The 19,895-nt window shown below is 37.2% G+C and overlaps 2 protein-coding genes and 1 pseudogene across 2 annotated transcripts; all 3 read right to left on the reverse strand.

Moving 5' to 3' along the window:
- Positions 1–45: 45 nt before the first annotated feature.
- LOC110729493 lies at positions 46–3,612 on the reverse strand. The gene is made up of 4 exons (XM_021909224.1): positions 1,840–3,612; positions 1,593–1,736; positions 602–1,477; positions 46–512 (listed from the first exon to the last, which is right to left on the reverse strand). Exons 1-4 carry the CDS (start codon positions 3,610–3,612, stop codon positions 228–230), a joined length of 3,078 nt encoding a protein of 1,025 aa, XP_021764916.1. The 3' UTR covers positions 46–227.
- Positions 3,613–10,319: 6,707 nt separating this feature from the next.
- Positions 10,320–14,959, reverse strand: LOC110729662 (annotated as a pseudogene).
- A 208-nt stretch (positions 14,960–15,167) lies between these two features.
- LOC110729663 (probable proteasome inhibitor) lies at positions 15,168–18,567 on the reverse strand. Its single transcript, XM_021909433.1, has 9 exons — positions 18,182–18,567; positions 17,488–17,659; positions 17,221–17,367; positions 16,756–16,824; positions 16,057–16,134; positions 15,923–15,954; positions 15,778–15,847; positions 15,594–15,671; positions 15,168–15,448 (listed from the first exon to the last, which is right to left on the reverse strand). Exons 1-9 carry the CDS (start codon positions 18,357–18,359, stop codon positions 15,352–15,354), a joined length of 921 nt encoding a protein of 306 aa, XP_021765125.1. The 5' UTR covers positions 18,360–18,567; the 3' UTR covers positions 15,168–15,351.
- Positions 18,568–19,895: the final 1,328 nt, after the last annotated feature.

Below are 19,895 nucleotides of genomic sequence, written 5' to 3' on the forward strand. Positions count from 1 at the left end.
ATGTGAAACACTAAGATAGTTCAAGTACAGGTTGACAAAAGAACCTTACTTCAACATGTTTCAATGGCAATCAAAGCCATGCAACCATTACAATTCAATATCTAATTGTTCAAATTTGTTAAGGGAAGCCACTAAAAAACTAGCAAGTTACATAACCAGTCATGAGTACATAATAAAAGTTTGAAATTGTTCAACAGACATAATGTTTGATATCCAGCATGAGTACATCACTGAGTAAGGTTGTTGAGGGATTGCAGCCTGGCCCTTGTTACAACACCTGTGGCTGTTGTAGGCTGACTTGAGGAAGACCTTGTCTTTCTTTTTGGTTGGCTTGAGGCAGGCTGACTTGAGGAAGGCTGAGCTGAGGATGGCTGACTAGAGGATGGCTGAGCTGAGGAATGCTTAGCTGAGGAAGACTGTGGCTGTGGGCGCTTGCTGAATGGCAGACAACCTTCTTGCTCTTGAGGAAACTTTTTGTTTCCTATGCTGTTTGGTCCAGCCCCAATTGCACTCTATGACATGCATATAAAAATAAAAAGTCAATGGAAAAGACACATACATATATAAAACAAAGGGGGAGTTGGTGTAATGCTTGTGTTACCTTTTTAGCAGCCCTAATCTCTTTCTTCTTCCTCTCCTCCACCATCCAAGGAGTGTTCAGTGGGGGTCTGCCTGCTGACTTTATCAGCTCTGTAGCTGGTGCAGCAGGTACTTTGCAAGTCTTGGCATAATGCCTATATCCCCCACAGTTGCTGCATTGCTTCTTCCTCTTGGTACTTGCCTGACCACCTGAAGAAGAACATTCTCCTGGCTCAAGCTTCCTTTTTTTGCTCTTTGGTCTCCCAGGTTGCACCTTAACAGAAGGGGGTAGTGGTTCCCTCATTCTGACTCTCTCCCAGTGCTTTGGGCCAGGCATTGGTTGGACAATTGGTTCATAAGCAGACCTGTATGTGTCCATGGTATAGTATGGGTCAACAACAGCCTCTATGTCACCCCTCATATCCAATATGCAGGCATAAGCATGAACACATGGAATGCCAGTGAGTTCCCAATGGTAACATGTGCAGGTCTCCTTGTCCAAATCAACCAACACCTGGTCATCCTTCAGCTGCACCTCAAATGTATTCCCTCTGGATGGCTGCACCACACAGGACCTAGCCACAAAGTCTATCCTCCCCAGAACATGCCTCACATATGGCACTAAGTTGTGTGTAATTGTTTTTGAATCCTCCCACTTTTCATTATTCCTGTTCATAATATACCTCCTCATCCATTCCATTTGGGTGAGGATAGGTTTATCTCTGGCAGGCCTAATGACTGCATTGAAAGTCTCACACATGTTGTTCAACAACATGTTGGACTTGCAGTTTGGTGTGAATGCATGTCTAGACCAATGGTGGGGAGGAATGTTGATTAAATACTCATATGCCTCTTCATCGAGGAATTTGATAGACTCCATGGCAATTTCATGCTCAAACTGACATATAAAAGCATACCAGAAATCACACCAAGCATATACAAGCTAACCAATATAAAAACACACCAACAGTCATATAAAAGCATAGGCTAGCTTCAACAATCAATAAACTTACAATGGTGGTGGCCCTAGCTGCTCTCCAAAACAGCTCCTTAAAGGTTGATCCAGTGAAGTTGAGCTTGAAGTTAGCCCAAATATGCCTCACACAAAACCTTTGCTCAGCTTTGGGAATAACATCAGCCATTGCTTTAATCAAACCCTACCAAATGCAGACAAAAGTATAATCATCAGTCAATCACATACATACACATGAAAACTTAGAAATTGAACCTAAATAGTTAAGAGGGAAACAGAAGCATTACCTTTTGCCTGTCAGACATGATGGTCAGCCCAGCTCCTTGATCATGTGTGAACATTGACATAAGGGATTCCAAGAACCAACCCCAAGTTTCCTGGTTTTCAATCTCCACTGTGGCCCAAGCTAGAGGAAACAAGTTGTTATTCCCATCCTTAGCAACTGCCACCAGAATTTGCCCAGGAAAGGCACCCTTGAGGTGACAACCATCCAACCCTATTAAAGGCCTACAACCCTTTGAAAATCCATCTCTCAATGGCCTTAAACAGATGAACATCCTCATGAACAATGGTGGCTCTGGCCTGTCAATACCATCAACAACAACATTGCACCCTGAACCAGGGTTGTACTTCATCACAGCTTTCCCATAATCCCACACCCTAGCATACTGCTCCCTAGCTGAACCAAATATCAGTAGTTTTGCCCTACACCTAGCTAGCCATGCCTTATAGTAACTCACATCAACTCCTAAATCATTCAAAATCCTAGCCCTAATCTCCTTAATTCTCCAACCAGGGTTACTCCTAAACTCTTCTAAATACCTCTCTGCTATGTATTCAGCAGTAAGCATCTTGTTCTTCTTTACTCTGAAGCAGGAATGGTCTAAATTCAAGGTTTTGATTTGCCAAGTTTGCTGCTTAACAAGTTTTGATGCAAACACCTTGAACTGACACTTTACCCCCCCCACACATGTACAAGCAGGCATTCTACAAGTGTAGCTATTGAACTCACAGCCACATCTATATCTACACTGAACTGTAATCCTTTTACTGTCATTATGCAAGTAGTAGAACTCATACCTGTTTTGAATGGCATGAAGTCTTAAGGCCCTCCTCAAGACTGAAGCATTACTGAATTTCTGATTTAACTTCAACTTGATTGGGTTGTCAAAGTCCACATCAGCATTAAACCAAGGAGCATAGTCCTGTTCCTCATCAGATCCACACAAACTCCTTGAATCATCTGAATCAGCATCACTTTCTGGATTCACCTTCGGTTTTCCAACATCCAAATCATTTGTCAACTCTACTCTCTTATCTTTGCCAACCCTGTCATCTACTGCACTCTTCAAACCTTTCCTAAGGCTCTTGTTCACTTTGGCCAAGATCTCCTTTGACCCTTCAATATACCATTCCTCATCCCCTTCATCAAATTCTTCTTCACCAGGTTCCCAATCTTGTCCCTCATCACTCAAATCTGAACTTGAATAACCAGATCCTTCACATCCATCATCCTTTTCTTCATCAAACCTCAACACTTTAGCATTAGCTGAGGCTTTCCTAGGTGGACTCTCCTCCCTTTGTTCAGTTTCTGTCTTCTTAAACCTAGGGCTCCTCCTAATAGTCGATGTATTTGAACTTTCTACCTTCTTATCCTTTTTTTTTGTCTTTGCAGGATTGGGTTGGGCCTCTTGTATGGGCTGACTAGGAGCTTCTGTTGTTACAAAAACCTCAACATACCCCTCTTCATTTACTGTCTCCAAAAGGCCCTTAACCTCTTCACTGTTAACTAGTTCCCTTTTCCCAGTGTTAAAGGTTTTCCCCTTCTGCCTATACCAACAGCTGTAATGCATAGGCACATCCATATCACCATTAACAAAACCATGAATTGCAGCTGTTCTAATCAAATGCACATCCAACTTAGATACTTGAACCTTCCTCTTCCAGTAACACCAACCACCACACCAACACAGCAGCTGCCTGTTTTTGGTTACTCTTTTAGGGACAAAAGCACCTCCCACTCTAAGGCAGATGTCAACCAAACTATCCTTGTCACCCATTATCTACCCACCAGTGAAAAACATATACAACATATTAAAAGCCATGTAACTATACATGCACAATACGAATAAACAAATCCATCACAGCCACACAAACAAACACATAAAAAAATTGAAAATAAACATATACAAGCCAATGTAGGTGCTCAGTAACATAAATTAATCAACAAACCACACTTGCTAGTTTAATTAACAATAAACCACCTTAATTAATCTCTACTTTCAATTACGAAATCCAATTAACCTAAGTCGCATAGTCAGTTACAGAAATTGATTTATCAAGGCTTTCCTACTGTGGTCCCAAAATTTACCCTAATTACCCAATTATTGCAAGGTTTACAGCAATGAAGCACCAGTAATTGACGAAATTGCTATCAAAGGAGAGCAATTTTACCTTATTTTCTGTGAATTTCAAGCGGCTTTCGCACTTTTGTAGTTGAAGAAGATGATGAAGAAACCCTCCTGAGCTTATCTTCTCCAACGTTGACACCACCCTACACTCCACTTCTCAGCCAAGATCTCCTTTGGTTCAAAAGCGAAATCAATGAAGGTTCAGAAAGAATTCAATGCAGAAGGTTGCTGCGAATTCAATGAAGAAAGAAGTTTCGTGTTTTGCTGGGTGAAAATTGAAGTTCAAGCCAATTTGTGGGACCCACGTTAAATTTCCGTGACGGAAATCGTTAACTGGTGTTAACTTCCAACTTTTATATTTTTGGGAGGTGTTAAAATAAAAGTTTTTTTTTGGGGGGTGTTAAAAAACATTTTCAGCCTTTTGTAAGGTGTTAAAATCCAAAATATCCTTAAGTTAAATTAATAACAAAATAACACACAGGGATAATTTTCCTCCATTTTACATTATTTACAACAATTAGATATTTTCTACTCACATTTTTTTATCAAATCGTTGCAAATAATATCAAACAGAGATAGTATATAAGTTCATTTCTTAAGGTCTATTCATATTTACTTAAATGAACTGATTGCAGCTGAACTGAACTGAATTGAATTGAGCTTAAATGAATATTTTATAAGAGAAGGTAATTAGAAACTGAACTAAACTGAATTGATTGAAGTTGAACTTAACTGAACTGAAATTAAGCTGAAGTGAACAGACCCTTAAAGATGTAAGGCACATGCATTAAATAAATTTTCTAATTTTTTTTTTTTTTTTAAAAGTCTACAAAGTATTTCAAAATCATGTATCAATATAATTAATGTTTGATTTTTTTTATTATTGGTTTGTCATATTTGAAAATTTAAGAAATTTACATACAAAGTACTATCATTTTTCTATAGTAAAAAAGTATTAAAGCCCTATAGTATAAAGTTTAGCTTGTTAAGATTGTTGTATAGAAATTGATGTAAATGCACAAAAGGTCAATCACCGCTCCCCAATTCTACGGAGATATGTCATAACCATTAATGTTGGAAGCATCCTAACATGATTTGTTAGGTTACTAATGGAAGAAATTGGTTTAAGGGTGTGTTTTTTGGTTTTTAGGGAGGTATTAAATAGTTAATTACAGTAGTACTACATGACCTAGCTACATGCTACATAACGGGTTTATTATTCTTAGTTTGAGAGCAACATTAAATTCGATCGGTTATCTATAAGTTGTTATAATTAATTTAGGTACTTTAGTAGTTTAGTTAAATACTCGATTGATCAATTACAACCCCAAATTCTAAGTAGTTAAGTCAAACCATAAATCAATGTTATTTGTTGTGAGGGGAAGAAAACTAAGGATTGAAGTTAATTATGTGATGTACAACTAGTCAATTATGGCTAATTGGACTGCATTGGTCTATTGTGTGCTGCCAAAAAAGGATTTAATATGAGTTGGTTGATGGGTTTGGCAATATTTGGAATTCTTCCCTTTATTTAAATGTTTGGTAATATTTAATTTTCATTCTCGTTGTTTATAAGTCTCTCCATTTATAAATACTTGTAATTTGTAACATTTGAATTTACATGTACTCATAAATTCAGGAAAAATTATGAGTTATAATATTGGGAATATTATATTTTAGGAAATTATATGATAATATTTAGTTGCTATATTTTGTGCCTAGAATATAATCTTTTGAGATCTTTGTGATATTTCCTAATTTTATCACATTAGGGAAACCTTGTATTATATATTGGCTATGGCCGTATCAATGGGAGGCAAGTGATTGAGTTTATTCAATTTATCATATTCTCTCTATAATTTAGCATGGTATCAAGAGCATGTTGAATTTTTTTTTTCCACAATGGTCGGAGGCACATCTCCATTATTGTCACTTCATTATCTCGAAATTACAACCAATACACCGTTGTCCCTTGAGTTGCAAGGTCAACCTAGGAATTTTTTAACTTCTACCCAACTCAAAGCTACCAATTTCGATGATAAATCAGATAAAATTTGCAACAAAAGCTGCCATGTGGTGGCCAATTGTGATTTTCATGCATTCCCTCCACTACAAACACATCACAGTACCATATACATGGCCGAGCACCATCCAGACCCACGAAATTTGATTCGTGCTAATGCCGTTACAAGTACTACAGTTGAGACAATAACAGGATTGTTCGGTAATGTTCATATGCCCGAAAATTTTTTGACAGGAAAATTTGATGTTACCTCTTGGATAATTGACACAGGGGCAACTCATCATGTTACCGGAGACAAATCTTGGTTATTTGATACGCAGGGTTTTGAGTGTCCTGTTGGTCTTCCCAATGGTGACACCGTATTGGCTTCTTTAATTGGTTATGTTCGTTTGTCGGACAAGCTCACCCTAAACGGGGTTCTTTATGTTCCTAATTTGAGTTGTAATTTGCTTTCTGTGTCCCAAATTACAGATGAGCTTAATTATACAGTCCAATTTAACTCTTATATGTGTGTTGTACAGGATCAAACGAAGGAGTTGATTGGAACGGGAGCTAGGAGAGACGGACTATATTATTTTAGCAATTCAGATTCGGTGAATCATGTTGATGTGGGTGAAGCTACGTCGACCTTGGAGTTGTGGCATCGTCGAATGGGTCATCCTTCTGAAAAAGTGGTTAAGTTACTTCCTCATGTCAGTGGAAATAAACATAATCTTGCTAAAGGGTGTGAGGTATGTATGCGTGCTAAACATCCTAGAGATAAATTTCCTTTAAGTGATGGTAGAGATTCTAGGATTTTTGAGAAAATACATTGTGATTTGTGGGGTCCGTATCGACATGTCTCATCGTGCGGAGCTCTTTATTTTTTTACTGTCGTTGATGATTATTCCCGAGCTGTTTGGATTTACTTGTTGGTTGATAAAACTGAGGTGTTTCGAATGTTTTTAGCATTTGTTGCAATGGTTGATAGGCAATTTTCTCAAAATATTAAAGTTGTGCAAAGTGATAATGGTACGGAATTTAATTGCTTGCATGATTATTTTAGTGCTACCGGTATTGTTTTCCAAACCTCTTGTGTGGGGACTCCACAACAAAATGGGAGGGTTGAGAGAAAACACAAACACATTCTTGAAGTTGGGAGAGCTTTGAGGTTTCAAGCCAATTTGCCTATTTATTTTTGGGGGGAGTGTGTCCTTGCCGCTGCTCATCTAATTAATCGTACACCCACTCCCTTGTTACAAAATAAAACTCCATTTGAAATTTTGTTCAACAAACCACCTTTGTTTGATGCTCTCCGTACTTTTGGATGTCTTTGTTTTGCTCATAATCAGAAAACAAATGGGGACAAGTTTGCCAGTCGGAGTAGGAAATGTATCTTTCTGGGATATCCCTTTGGGAAGAAAGGATGGAGATTGTATGATCTTAATTCAAAAGTTTTTTTTGTGTCACGAGACGTGAATTTTGTTGAAGGGGTGTTTCCGTTTAGTTCCCCGGAAGATGTAAATATAACTTCTCCAATTTCTGATAATAATGATGACATACATGAGGATTTTTTGGGATACGACAGTGAGTTTGAATTGGGTGTTAATGGAGGTATGTATGTCGAGCAACAGGCAGCTCAGACCTTCGAACAGTCTGCCCCCAACACAGTGCCCACTGCCACACCGCAGCCTTCACACGCGGGTGCACCTGCGGCTGAGCAGACTGCTCCAGCTTCCCCCGCAGCAATTCCTACGGGCGCAGGGTATACTCCACAACCATTGAACCCAGCTGCTTCCTCAAGCGCTGGAATTCCAGCGACAGCTGGGTCTCGTATTCAGCCCGACAACAGCAACACAGAGGCCGAGCAGCAACTTGATACCTCCAAGCAGCCTCAACCGGAGGTGTTAGGTAAAGGTCATCGTGTGAAAATTCCATCAATCAAGTTGCGTGATTATGTGACACATTCTGTTTTTTCTAATAGTCCGTCTTCTTCCTCTCCGTCATCTAATACTCCTTCAGGTACGCCTTATCCTTTGGCCCACTATATAAATTGTGACATGTTTTCTGTAAATTATCGCAAATTTCTTGCAGCTGTTGTTTTGGGAAAGGATCCAAAATCTTTTAGAGAAGCCATGAAATCTGAAGGTTGGCGACGTTCTATGAAAGAAGAAATAAGGGCTTTGGAGGATAATGGGACTTGGACATTAGAGCATCTTCCTCCCGGTAAGATAGCTCTAGGTTGTCAATGGGTGTACAAGACAAAATTTTTGTCTGATGGTGATGTTGAGCGTCTAAAGTCTCGATTGGTTGTTTTTGGTAATCATCAACGAGAAGGCATTGATTATGGTGAGACCTTTGCTCCGGTTGCAAAAATGACTACTATTCATGCTTTCCTTGCTATAGCGGTTTCAAAAAACTGAAATTCAGCAAATGGATGTTCATAATGCTTTCCTACATGGTGATCTAGAAGAGGAAGTGTACATGAAATTACCCCCAGGTTTTGAGAGTTCGGATTCAAGTTTGGTGTGTCGTTTGAAAAAGTCTTTGTATGGGTTGAAACAAGCTCCGAGATGTTGGTTTGAAAAACTCACTACGGCTCTAAAAGGGTACGGTTTTATTCAGTCTTACTCTGATTATTCTCTTTTCACATACTCTAAAGGCAATGTTCAGATTAATGTCTTAGTTTATGTTGATGATATTATTATTTCTGGGAATGATTCCGCTGCATTAAATGTGTTCAAAGCTTATCTTGGTGATTGTTTCAAGATGAAGGATCTTGGTCCTTTAAAATATTTTTTGGGCATTAAAGTTGCTCGTAGTAAATCAGGTTTGTTTTTGTGTCAACGAAAATACACCTTGGATATTGTTTCTGAAGCAGGGCTATTAGGTGCGAAACCAAGTGGTTTTCCGATTGAGCAGAGCCACAAGCTAAGTCTTGCTAGTGGTGAGTTACTTGAGAATCCCGAGTCTTATCGTAGACTGGTAGGGCGATTGATTTATCTCTCGGTGACTAGACCGGATTTGGCATATTCGGTTCATATTCTTTCACAGTTTATGCACGAGCCACGGGTTAAGCATTGGGAAGCAGCTCTCAGGGTGGTTCGTTATTTAAAAGGTACCCCAGGACAGGGTATTTTGTTGAGTGCAGATAGTGACTTGACTTTGCAGGGCTGGTGTGATTCAGATTGGGCGGCGTGTCCTCTTACTCGTCGTTCGTTGACAGGTTGGCTTGTGTTCCTTGGTAAATCACCTATTTCTTGGAAGACCAAGAAACAACCCACAGTTGCCACATCCTCTTCTGAGGCTGAGTATCGTTGCATGTCTTCAACCACACATGAGTTGAAATGGTTGAAGGCCTTGCTTTTGAGTTTCGGTGTTGAACACCCTAAGGCGATCAAGTTGTTTTGTGATAATCAATCTGCTTTATATATAGCTCGAAATCCAGTTTTTCATGAACGTACGAAGCACATTGAGATTGATTGTCACATTGTTCGTGATGCCATTACAGAGGGCTTAATTGATCCTTCTTATGTTTCCACTAAGGAACAACTTGCAGACATTTTCACTAAGGCGCTTGGGAAGTCTCAGTTTGATCATCTTCTTTCCAAGTTGGGCATTTACAATCCCCATGCTCCAACTTGAGGGGGGGTATTGGGAATATTATATTTTAGGAAATTATATGATAATATTTAGTTGCTATATTTTGTGCCTAGAATATAATCTTTTGAGATCTTTGTGATATTTCCTAATTTTATCACATTAGGGAAACCTTGTATTATGTATTGGCTATGGCCGTATCAATGGGAGGCAAGTGATTGAGTTTATTCAATTTATCATATTCTCTCTATAATTTAGCATATAATCAATATGAATATGAGGTTTTTAGGCGTAATTTTATTGTTTATGTGATTGAAAAATATTAGAGAATTAGTGGTGTTAGCGGGAATAGAAACAATTCAATTATGGCGATTTTATGCTAATATGAGAAGTGTTGCAAGTATTTATACAAAAAACCGTACACAAGTGTCTGAGGATTTGTATTAATTTGTCCAAGGTGTATAGTGTCAGTGGTGTTTGATGATTTGTATCTACTCCGTACTATGATATTGCAAGTATTTGGAATTTCAAGCACAAGGATCTACATCAATGTAATGTATAGTCTTCTATCAAATGAATAAGCATGAAAGTCATGTAGTGATTATAGAGTGGAGTTTCATGTTAAAATCGTGAGACGAATTTGACGTTTATGAAGTGAAAACCTAACAAGTCCCTTTTACGAGCAACAATGTTCAAATTAAAAAAAAAAAAAATTACAATTAGATAAGTAAAGATCCAGTACGATCACAATAAGTCAAAACTTATCAAATCAGTTTGAATAGTGTGTACCAATAATATTCTAAATCCCATGGGCTGAGACAAGTCAAAAGGCATGCATGTTAGCACCGATTACCCTACAATTAACATCATTTTATGTACTTATTCTCAAATATTAGACCCACCTCAAATAAACAGGGACTTATCTTCGTAATATTAAAGCCCCACAACAGCAAATTGTCCCAAGTTACGTTCCTTGTACGTTTACATAACTACAAATTATAATCCTGCAAAGTGGCCCCTATAAATCACTAATTCACAATACAAATGACAAGCAACTTGTTTTAAATTCATTTGCTAAGGTACTTTTATTTGGTCCTGCACCACTTCCTTAGCCATCTAGCTAGATGAGAGTCATGAGACTTCTATTGGAGAAATTGGTGTTGGAAGGAGTATGTAATGTTCTGAAACGTACGTGCACAAGCGTATTGTGGTGGTGTTATGTCTCGGGTTTATATATCATGGCGACAAGGCTAAGGAAGGATCAAAATGGGCCAATGGGGCCAATTTATTTGCCTATGTTGGATGAAGCTCTCCTCAACAGAAATTATCCCACTCTGACCAGCACAAATCCTTCCAGGTGAACCATAAGGATAAAAAATGAACGCGCTCAAAACCATGGACTTCTGGTAGACAACAAGGATTGAATCGAGCATCTGGTGCCATACTGGCATACCTGTACCACTACTCAGAAGACTCAGAGCATAAAAAAATTGTTGTGATCATGAAATTATACCTTGACAGTAAGGTAAACAAGCTAAAGAGGCATCAGGGAAACGACCAGTCTACCTCCACGCTAAACCATCTAGGATCTTCAAGGCCTAGTGCAAACACAATAATACTTTAGAAGGTTCATACAAACTGCTATCAGAAAATTTAACTAAAAGTAGTCAAAATAGTATACTTGTATGTATATTAACCAATGAGCATAAAAATCAGACCTTCCTATTGAGACTGAGTTTGATTAACCCAATAATCTTTCTCCCACGTTTCCACCTGTTTCACTGCACTGTTTTTAGTCTTCAGTAGGGCTTGGAGAGCAGCCTGGTCATAAGCAGGAGGCATGGTGCATGGACCTGTAACTGAAGGACCCTTCACCAGTGATTCCATCATAAACTTTTTCTGTAAACCCACTGCAGGGCACCCCATGATCTCCGAACAAAGTTCCACTGCATTTTTCGGTATCTTGGGCTTGAATTTTAAGAGTTTGGCATATTCTGTGAGCAGATGTAACATGTAATCATATACATAGTCCATCTTCAAATCTTCCAGAATGAAATCACTGGCTGCCTTCCCAATGGCCTCAGCCTGATAAGGTCATGAAATTATATCAATTCAACAACTTACAAGATTAATAGTTTAATACTAATGCAAATCTCAGACTCTTTAAATTTCCTAGAAGAAACCTTAACTAAAGTTAATGAAAACACTTTTGAGGTTAACAGCTTTTAAAACACCTTAATATACACTTCATCCTAGATTCCTAATGCAAAATTGTCGAAACTTGGATGCACAAGAATGTCAGCAACAAATGTAATAGCTTTGGTTTGTAAAAGTTATACACTCCACCAACAAGATGCATCAAATACCATATACTTCGTATGAGAAAACTAGAAAAATCTGTTACCTTATCCATGTGTTTATTCCCCCATTCAACAGCGAACTTAATAGACCTACACTTGTCATCCCCCCTGATAGGCCAATAATGTTGCATAGGCATCAAACTTCGTGAAAAGAAATCGTAGTACTGTGGCTTTACTACCAGGGTAACAGAATCACATGAAAGGATGTACTTCTCACTGACTGACCATGCTGATCCTTCAATGTAGATCTTATACCTAGTCCAAGCCATACAAGTAAAAATTCATCAAATATTGATGTATCTTTAATAAGGCAAAGATTATCTTGAGAAACCAGGAAATCACTCCATGAATCATGAATGTCATGTACCTGTTTAAACACTGGCTTGCCAAATATGAATGCTTAAATCCTTCGTCTTTCTTTAGCCCAATCCTGCATTTGTTTTTGGAGGAAAACTATCAGTATATATGTAGGCTGTTATTTTCCTTTCTGATTGTTTGGCAAAGATAGGATGACTGCCACATCCTATCTAGCACCACCCTCTTGGCGCGTTAACCCCAATCCAATCATGCCCATAGCAGCAGAATAGATATACACTGGTATATTTCTACACTGTATTAATAAAAAGAGTAATAATATTGGAAATAACAAAGAAATGAACAGCATTTTACCTGTTTATACAAGCGAGCATTCCAGTCTTGCGTGTCAGAGACATTACACTTAAGAAGGTCCTTCCTGTGTGGTGCAACATTGGGATTTCCCTTCCAATAAGCATAAGGTTCTCTGACTGCAAACTTCACCCTCTTATTGCCTTCTTCAAGGTCCTTCGATAAAAACTCCCATGGCCTTATATTTACATCAGGCCTGTGAACAGATATTCTTCAGTGAGCAATTACATGTGAGGTAATATGAAAGATGAAACAGCTACTTCTCTTCTTGCTACCTACATTACATGTGTACAAACATTAAATATTAACTTGCATCAGATTCAAGAGTTAATAGCAGCATAACCATATATGAAAGCGCTGTAACCTTACCATCCCCAGAAAGACCAATCAGGGAAAACAATGTCCCATGTTTTATCATCTCCACAATAACGAAACAATGGAGGGGGAGCAGCAATACTGAAGGGCCAACGATGGGTTTTTATAATTCTCGGATAGTCATTACAGTCAAACATGAGCTCTAGATCAGGCACTCTACCAGGGTACCGCCTTAACAACTGTAAAATCCCCCAAAGAGTGAAAATATCTCTATCTTTTTGCCAATACTCATGGTACTTCTCAACATAAGCCTTTCCATTAGAGATAATCAATCTGAAATTGGCAGTTGGTTTAGCTCCTTCCACCATCTCTCTTGTAATACCATTCTTCTCCCAAGGCCGTAGATCTTCATATATCCATCGAAAATACTCGAGACATGTAGGAGGAGGTGGAGCATCAGGATCCAACTCTATTGTTTCAGGGTAATCAGCTGGACAGGTTTGTGTGATGTTATCATTAGAGCATTTAAGTGGAATTCCAATTTTTCTGTGAGCCTTTTTGGCAGTCTCAGCAGTTGTGTTGTTACTGACAGTTAAAATTGTTTGCTGCACGGACCCTTCAATAGGCTGAAACCACAAACAAGATTAAAGAATTTGTTAACAACAGTACAGTTTTGATTGTAAGGTATCATACCAAACCTGATTTCAAACACTTTATGTGAAGTATGTGGACAAAAGACAATGTAGTGATTCTTGTGAACACAGTATATTCATTCTATATGTTCTCCTTAGAATGTCTTTACTTTCTTTCTGTTTATCCTAGGTCCATACGAATGAATATCATTGTTTGGTTCGTGCGCATTACATTATGGGTCTATTATGTCCTCGTTGGATCGTAGAGCCAACTAGCAAAAGAAAGCCTCGATGACAATGATCCACACTGTTCTTTTCGGACCTTTACTTCCTACTATACACAGGCACACAGCAGATCTTAGCCGTCTATGCATAATTTTTTTGCCAGTTTTTCAAAATAAATTATACTTTGTATCCAAAAATTTCACACAAACATTTTTTTTTTTTCCACACGAACTCGTTTGGAATACAACCTATTTTTTGTGCGTGTGCATAAGGAGGTTTGAAGATAAGCTACTCGTGATTGGCACTTGGCATCAAATTTGCTATTAGAGTTTATGTATATCATTTTTCTTACATCAAACTTGTACTGAAAATAAACTGATGAAGTATTAATATTGATATGAAAGAGGAGAAGGAAGCAAAGGAGATCAGTAGGAAAAAACAGACTTACAGAGAAATTACGAGAATGAGTAGAGAAGAAAGCACCAACAAGAAGCGAGAGAAAGAAGAAAACAACGATTGCAGAAGTAGCAGGGAACTGTGTCAATGGCCGCAAGATCATCTCACAAACTCGAGCTAAACATCTCGAATTATTCACATAGTTACAATTCATCATCTTCCGTTAATCAGTAATCTCTCTCAAACTTACTTCAGCTCAACTGCTCAACAACTATATACTACTACGCATGCAATATAATCAACCACTTAAACTTAGCCTATTGGAAAAATAAAGATATATTTAAAGAGGCCAAACAATAAACAAACTGATAAGTTGGTTCAACCATAATATTTAAACCTTATTTATTGGCTGACAATCTTACATTTGGTTATACGAACAAAAGCACTCGATTATTAAAGTTAAATGACGCTATTTTGTGTTTTTAGCTTCTTACCATTAGTATTAGTGCTAGTCTAGTAAACTACTTCGTATAATAGTACTCGTGTTAGTTAGAGCAGTTGAAATGTTATTATTATTAATTGTACATCATCTCTCTCTTTCTTCGTCAGTTAGTCCTTTATATCTCTCTTCCTCACCCTGATTATTCACCTAATGAAAAACGTGTATATTTAATCATAATATATTTCTGATTGGCGGTGCTTTAAAACTCAAATGGTATTTTTCATCATTCAGACTTCAACTTTGTAGTACTTTGAAAGTTTGGATGGTTGTGGACTTGATAGTGATGCACTCTTGTAGTGAGTTAAGAATGGGAAAAGCACGCCCATGAGAATTGTACATATTAGACCATACCTGCCTGGCTGCCTGCAACACCTAGATTGGTATCTGCAGCAATCAAAACTGCCTTCAACACAGATAATCTGTAATTCAAGAGAGCGAAATGGTGGAATGTGACATATTTACCAGATTAAAGAACACTATGATCCAGTCAAGTAAGCACCAAACCAAAAAAGAAAATCCATGATACTTGCTACTATATATGAAGGAAATAAGTACAGTCACAAAAACTCTGACAGGAGTGAAACAGTTGAAGTATTTACAAGTTTACAACATCGGACTTAGATACACATACTCACATTTTGTTCGGCATCCTCCAAACTACCTATTAAGAGTATTGTAAATATGAAAACTTTATATGTAATCAAAACCACCACTTCCAGGTTGCTCTATATCTGGGTGAATCCCTCCTCGGCGACCACCGCGCCCAGGGTTAGGTCCTCGTGGGAACCTGTACAAAAATGACAGAACAAGAGATAAATACAGAGTAACACAACAAAAATATGCTTGACACAGACTGCTAAACCAAAGTGGAAGAAGGATGATATCTATCAATTATCAAACAGATATATTAAGGAGAAAGATAAGATCTTTACCTTCCGAAACGATCAGGCTCAAAACCAGGGACTCCTGGTGGACCATAAGGATCATATCGAGCACCAGGTGGAATACCACTGCCAAAAAACAAAAATTGAGTTGTGAATTGTGACCAAGAGAAAATCTTGAAATGTAACTAAGGTAAGATGCATAGGATGGATCAGGCTTTATTATTATACTCACAGTCCTCCAGGTCCTCCCGAAATGCCAGGGAAACCACCTCTGTCGCCGAGCCATCTAGGATCTTCAGGACCTTCAAACACAATATTATGTCAATTACTACAGAAGTTCACAAAAACTATAAACAGAGTGGCCATATCTGACAAACCTATGAGCATGGATCCACCGCCAAAATCACCCCTGCAAAAGTGTAAATGAGACGCAGGTTACTAATGGAGCAAACACGGAAATATGTAAGTATATAGGATGGTGTCAAAGTATGGGAGTATGGGACACACAAACCTAGAGGGATACATTCCAGCACCAGGACCTGGATACAGATCACTACCCCCAAATGGACTGACTGGAGGAACCACAAACCTAAAAAGAAATCAAAGTATAAGATAAATTAAAAGAGGGGGGAGGGGGGGATTAAGGAAAAAGCTTATAGGGTAAGTTATTTATCTTCAAGATTTTCATGACCATTTTAGAGTTGTTATCGACTATCGAGTGGCACTATGCATACGAAGTATAATACATTTATGAAAAGAAAGGAGTTCTTAGGGCCTTGGGGGAGGACAAGCAATTACCATGGATCTGACCTTCCTTTATAATGTTAAAAAAAATTCGAGACCATTATCACTATTTGTCACAAGACGACAGAACATTTTATCAGAGAAAACTTTTCTCTACTGCATTAAATCATTAGCCTTTAGATGGAACTTCAGGGTAAAATTTTAACAATTACAGAGTAATGTTTAGTCATTTATCACTATAAAATAAATTTGTTGGAAGTTGAAACCAATCAAACCATGTAGTTCATTGTGCTACCGATGATTATAAGTTTATGTATCAATCTTCCATACAGTATATGGCATAGTTCTTACATATAAACAAAAATGCCAACAAAAACTTTGAACAAACATGCTAGAGCAATAGATAAACCATCAAGCCTTATTTAGTTCAAATGAAATTTAAAATTTTTGAGTGTTTAAAAGTTACCCTGTCTGTGGGTCCTGCGAGCCAGTAGATCCATCAGGATATCTGTTTGCTTCCTCATCAGCAAGTAACCTATAAGGTGACAAAAGAAGCTATATAAAGAAACCAGCCTCTTATCCGCAACAAAATGCAAGTCAATAGCTCACTTCTCTGACTTCAAATAAACTTCATTTATCACTTATGTAATAATTTAGAATCCAAGATAGGTAAACGATTTTCACATCAAAAGTAAAAAAACACATATTCTAGATAAGACCTTTTTTTTAAAAGGAGACTTAGTTGAACAACGTATTTTGCTTACCGTGAACAATCTGAGCAACACTGCATGCCAAGACTATAGCTTAAGTAAAAATTCAAAAGTTTAAATGGCAATCACTAAGGGTTTAGAGTTTTAGACAATGAAGCATTTTTCAGGACATGAATCCACAGAATCAGGTATCAGCTATATGAAATAGACAAAGGCCTTACCTTGAGGGAGCAGACACAGAACCTCCTGGTGAAGATCCATCCAATTTAGAAAGCACATTTGACTCCAAACTGCTTACAAGCTTCCCTAAATTTTTATACTGAGCAGGATAATCACTTACTGCAGTCTCAGTAACATAATCATCAACACTGCCACAAGCACAACACCCATCAATAATCAATAACGAAACAACAGCGCAATACTGACCTCCGATTTCAATAATATATTCAATGAACAGAACAAAACTTCTAGTTAGACGAAAAGTATACCTTATTCCAAGGTGCACAGGCTCAGAAGCACCATCACTTAAAGCATCAACCATCAGCTTATCACCCATCACCAAGCACTTTACCAACACCTTCTTGTCACCCTTCTTAGGATTTTTATACACAAAAGCGTACCCGTTTTCCACTTCGTTCCAGTGATCAATCCCAACCTCATCTGAACATTCAAAACACAATTATCTTATAATTCTACAAAAATCTCTGAAATTGCTACAAAGTGAATACATTGTTCAACATCATCAAATCCAACCGTCTACGAGCAGCTAATTTTCATGAAAATTACATTCTAGTACAAGACAAACCTCCTAATCACAAAAATAAAAACAATTTTCGTAACTAATTTCATTAAAATGATCAATACCAACCTTCAGTAGTTCAGTGAATAACCAAAACCTTAAAGATTAATTTAAAGCATGTAAAATGTAATACAAAAATGTGGAGTATAATCACAACTAACTTAATTCCAATGATCAATTCCAATCTCCTCTAACCCACTGAAACCCAGAAAAATTACCCACTTTAAACAAAACAGAAAAAACCCCTCAATCACAAATATCAAAACAAATAAAACAAATAATCAAATTAACCATCAACCTCATTCCAATGATCAATTCCAAATTCCTCCCAAAAACAACCAAAAAAACCCAGAAAAATTTAAGAAAATAGATAAGAATAATACCATTTGAAGAGGAAGAAGAGAGAGAATTCTCGGCGAAAGCAGGGGGACCGGTGGCAGTGAGGACGTAACCAGCCGCTAGAAACGAAGAGTGGACGGCAAAAGCTAACTTGTCGTGATTGTTTCGGAAATTAGGTCTAGATGCTCTTATTACCAGCATTACTGAATCTTCTGTCACCATTGCTTCGATTAGGGTTTTTGATTTGGGCAAGATTTTTTTATCAATTCGATTTTCTGATGAAATTGAGTTGAGTATTGTCGGTTTTTGATCTTGTTTGTGTGAAAATTTTCTTGGGAAGGAAGAAAATACTACTAGAAGGGGTTCTTTTGGGGTTTATTGTCGGGCTGAATATTCTTGGCCGGGCCGCGGGCCAATTTTCCGGGTCGATTAATCTAGCTTATCTTATGCTTTAATGAAAAATACAATCTTACCTTTAATTAAAATAGTGAAATAGAGTTGTTTCAAAAAATAGTGAAATAGAGGTTTCAAAAAAAATTGTACTGTATTCCATATCTTGTACGAAGTACTTTTGTAGTTTTGTCTAAAAAAATGTGGAATTATATGGTAGACTTATTTTTATTTATCAATTTATTTTATCAAATAAAAAAATTATACGGAGTAGTATATAATTGAGATCATATGAGAATCTAAGGTTAAAATAGAATACAGAACCGATTTATTTTAATTTTATATGTGCAAAAAAACTAAGGCCCTGTTTGATTCATCTTAATTTTGCTAAACTGAAATTATTTTTACTGAACTGAACTTATTTTTACAGAACTGAACTTAATTTTACTGAACTGAAATTATTTTTACTAAACTTAAATTATTTTTACTGATTTTCAATTATAATTCTTCTTTAAGAAAACTGAATTTTACTGAACTGAACTTATTTTTACTGAAATGAAATTAATTTTACTGAAATGAACTTATTTTTAGTGAACTGAAATTATTTTTACTTAATATTATTTTTTTAAAGTGAAAAGAACAGGCCTAACAACAACATATCTTGTGCTATCTGCTAGATAAGTTTTCGTAAATAATTGCAATGTTTTCTTATGGTAGGAAAATCGAATATGTCATACTTCACGACTATTACCGTATACTCCGTATTATAAAAGGAGTGGAGTCCATAGTTGTACAATTGGCAATTTGGCATACTTTTTAGTTTTTACTTCTTAAAAAAGAGTTTTTACTCTTTATTCTTTATAATTAATGTAAAATTACTTGACTTCATTTGTTTGTTTGTTGGTTTTAGATAAGCCATGGATTACATGGATATTGACTTCGGGCCTGTTCTCATTAACTGAACTCACTTGAACTGAAATGAACTGAACTTATTAGAGTTAAACTGAACTGAACTGAAATTAATATTTTATAAGAGAAGGAAATTAGAAAGTGAACTGAACTTAGGGCCTGTTCTCGTTGACTAAACTCAACTGAACTGAACTGAATTGAACTGAACTAAGCTGAGCTGAACTGAACTGAATATTTTGTAAGAGAAGGAAAATAGGAACTGAACTGAATTGAATTGAACTGAACTGAATTTCAACGTAAAAGAACAAACCCTTATTAGAGCTAAACTAAACTAAACTGAAATGAATATTTTATAACAGAAGGAAATTAGGAGCTAAACTGAAGCAGGGGCGGAACTATGTAGGTGCATGGTGAGTCACGTGACTCACCAGCAAAAAAAAATAATTGATTTTTTTTAAA

Source organism: Chenopodium quinoa, unplaced genomic scaffold (genome assembly GCF_001683475.1).
Source record: "Chenopodium quinoa cultivar QQ74 unplaced genomic scaffold, ASM168347v1, whole genome shotgun sequence".
Taxonomy (NCBI): domain Eukaryota; kingdom Viridiplantae; phylum Streptophyta; class Magnoliopsida; order Caryophyllales; family Amaranthaceae; genus Chenopodium; species Chenopodium quinoa.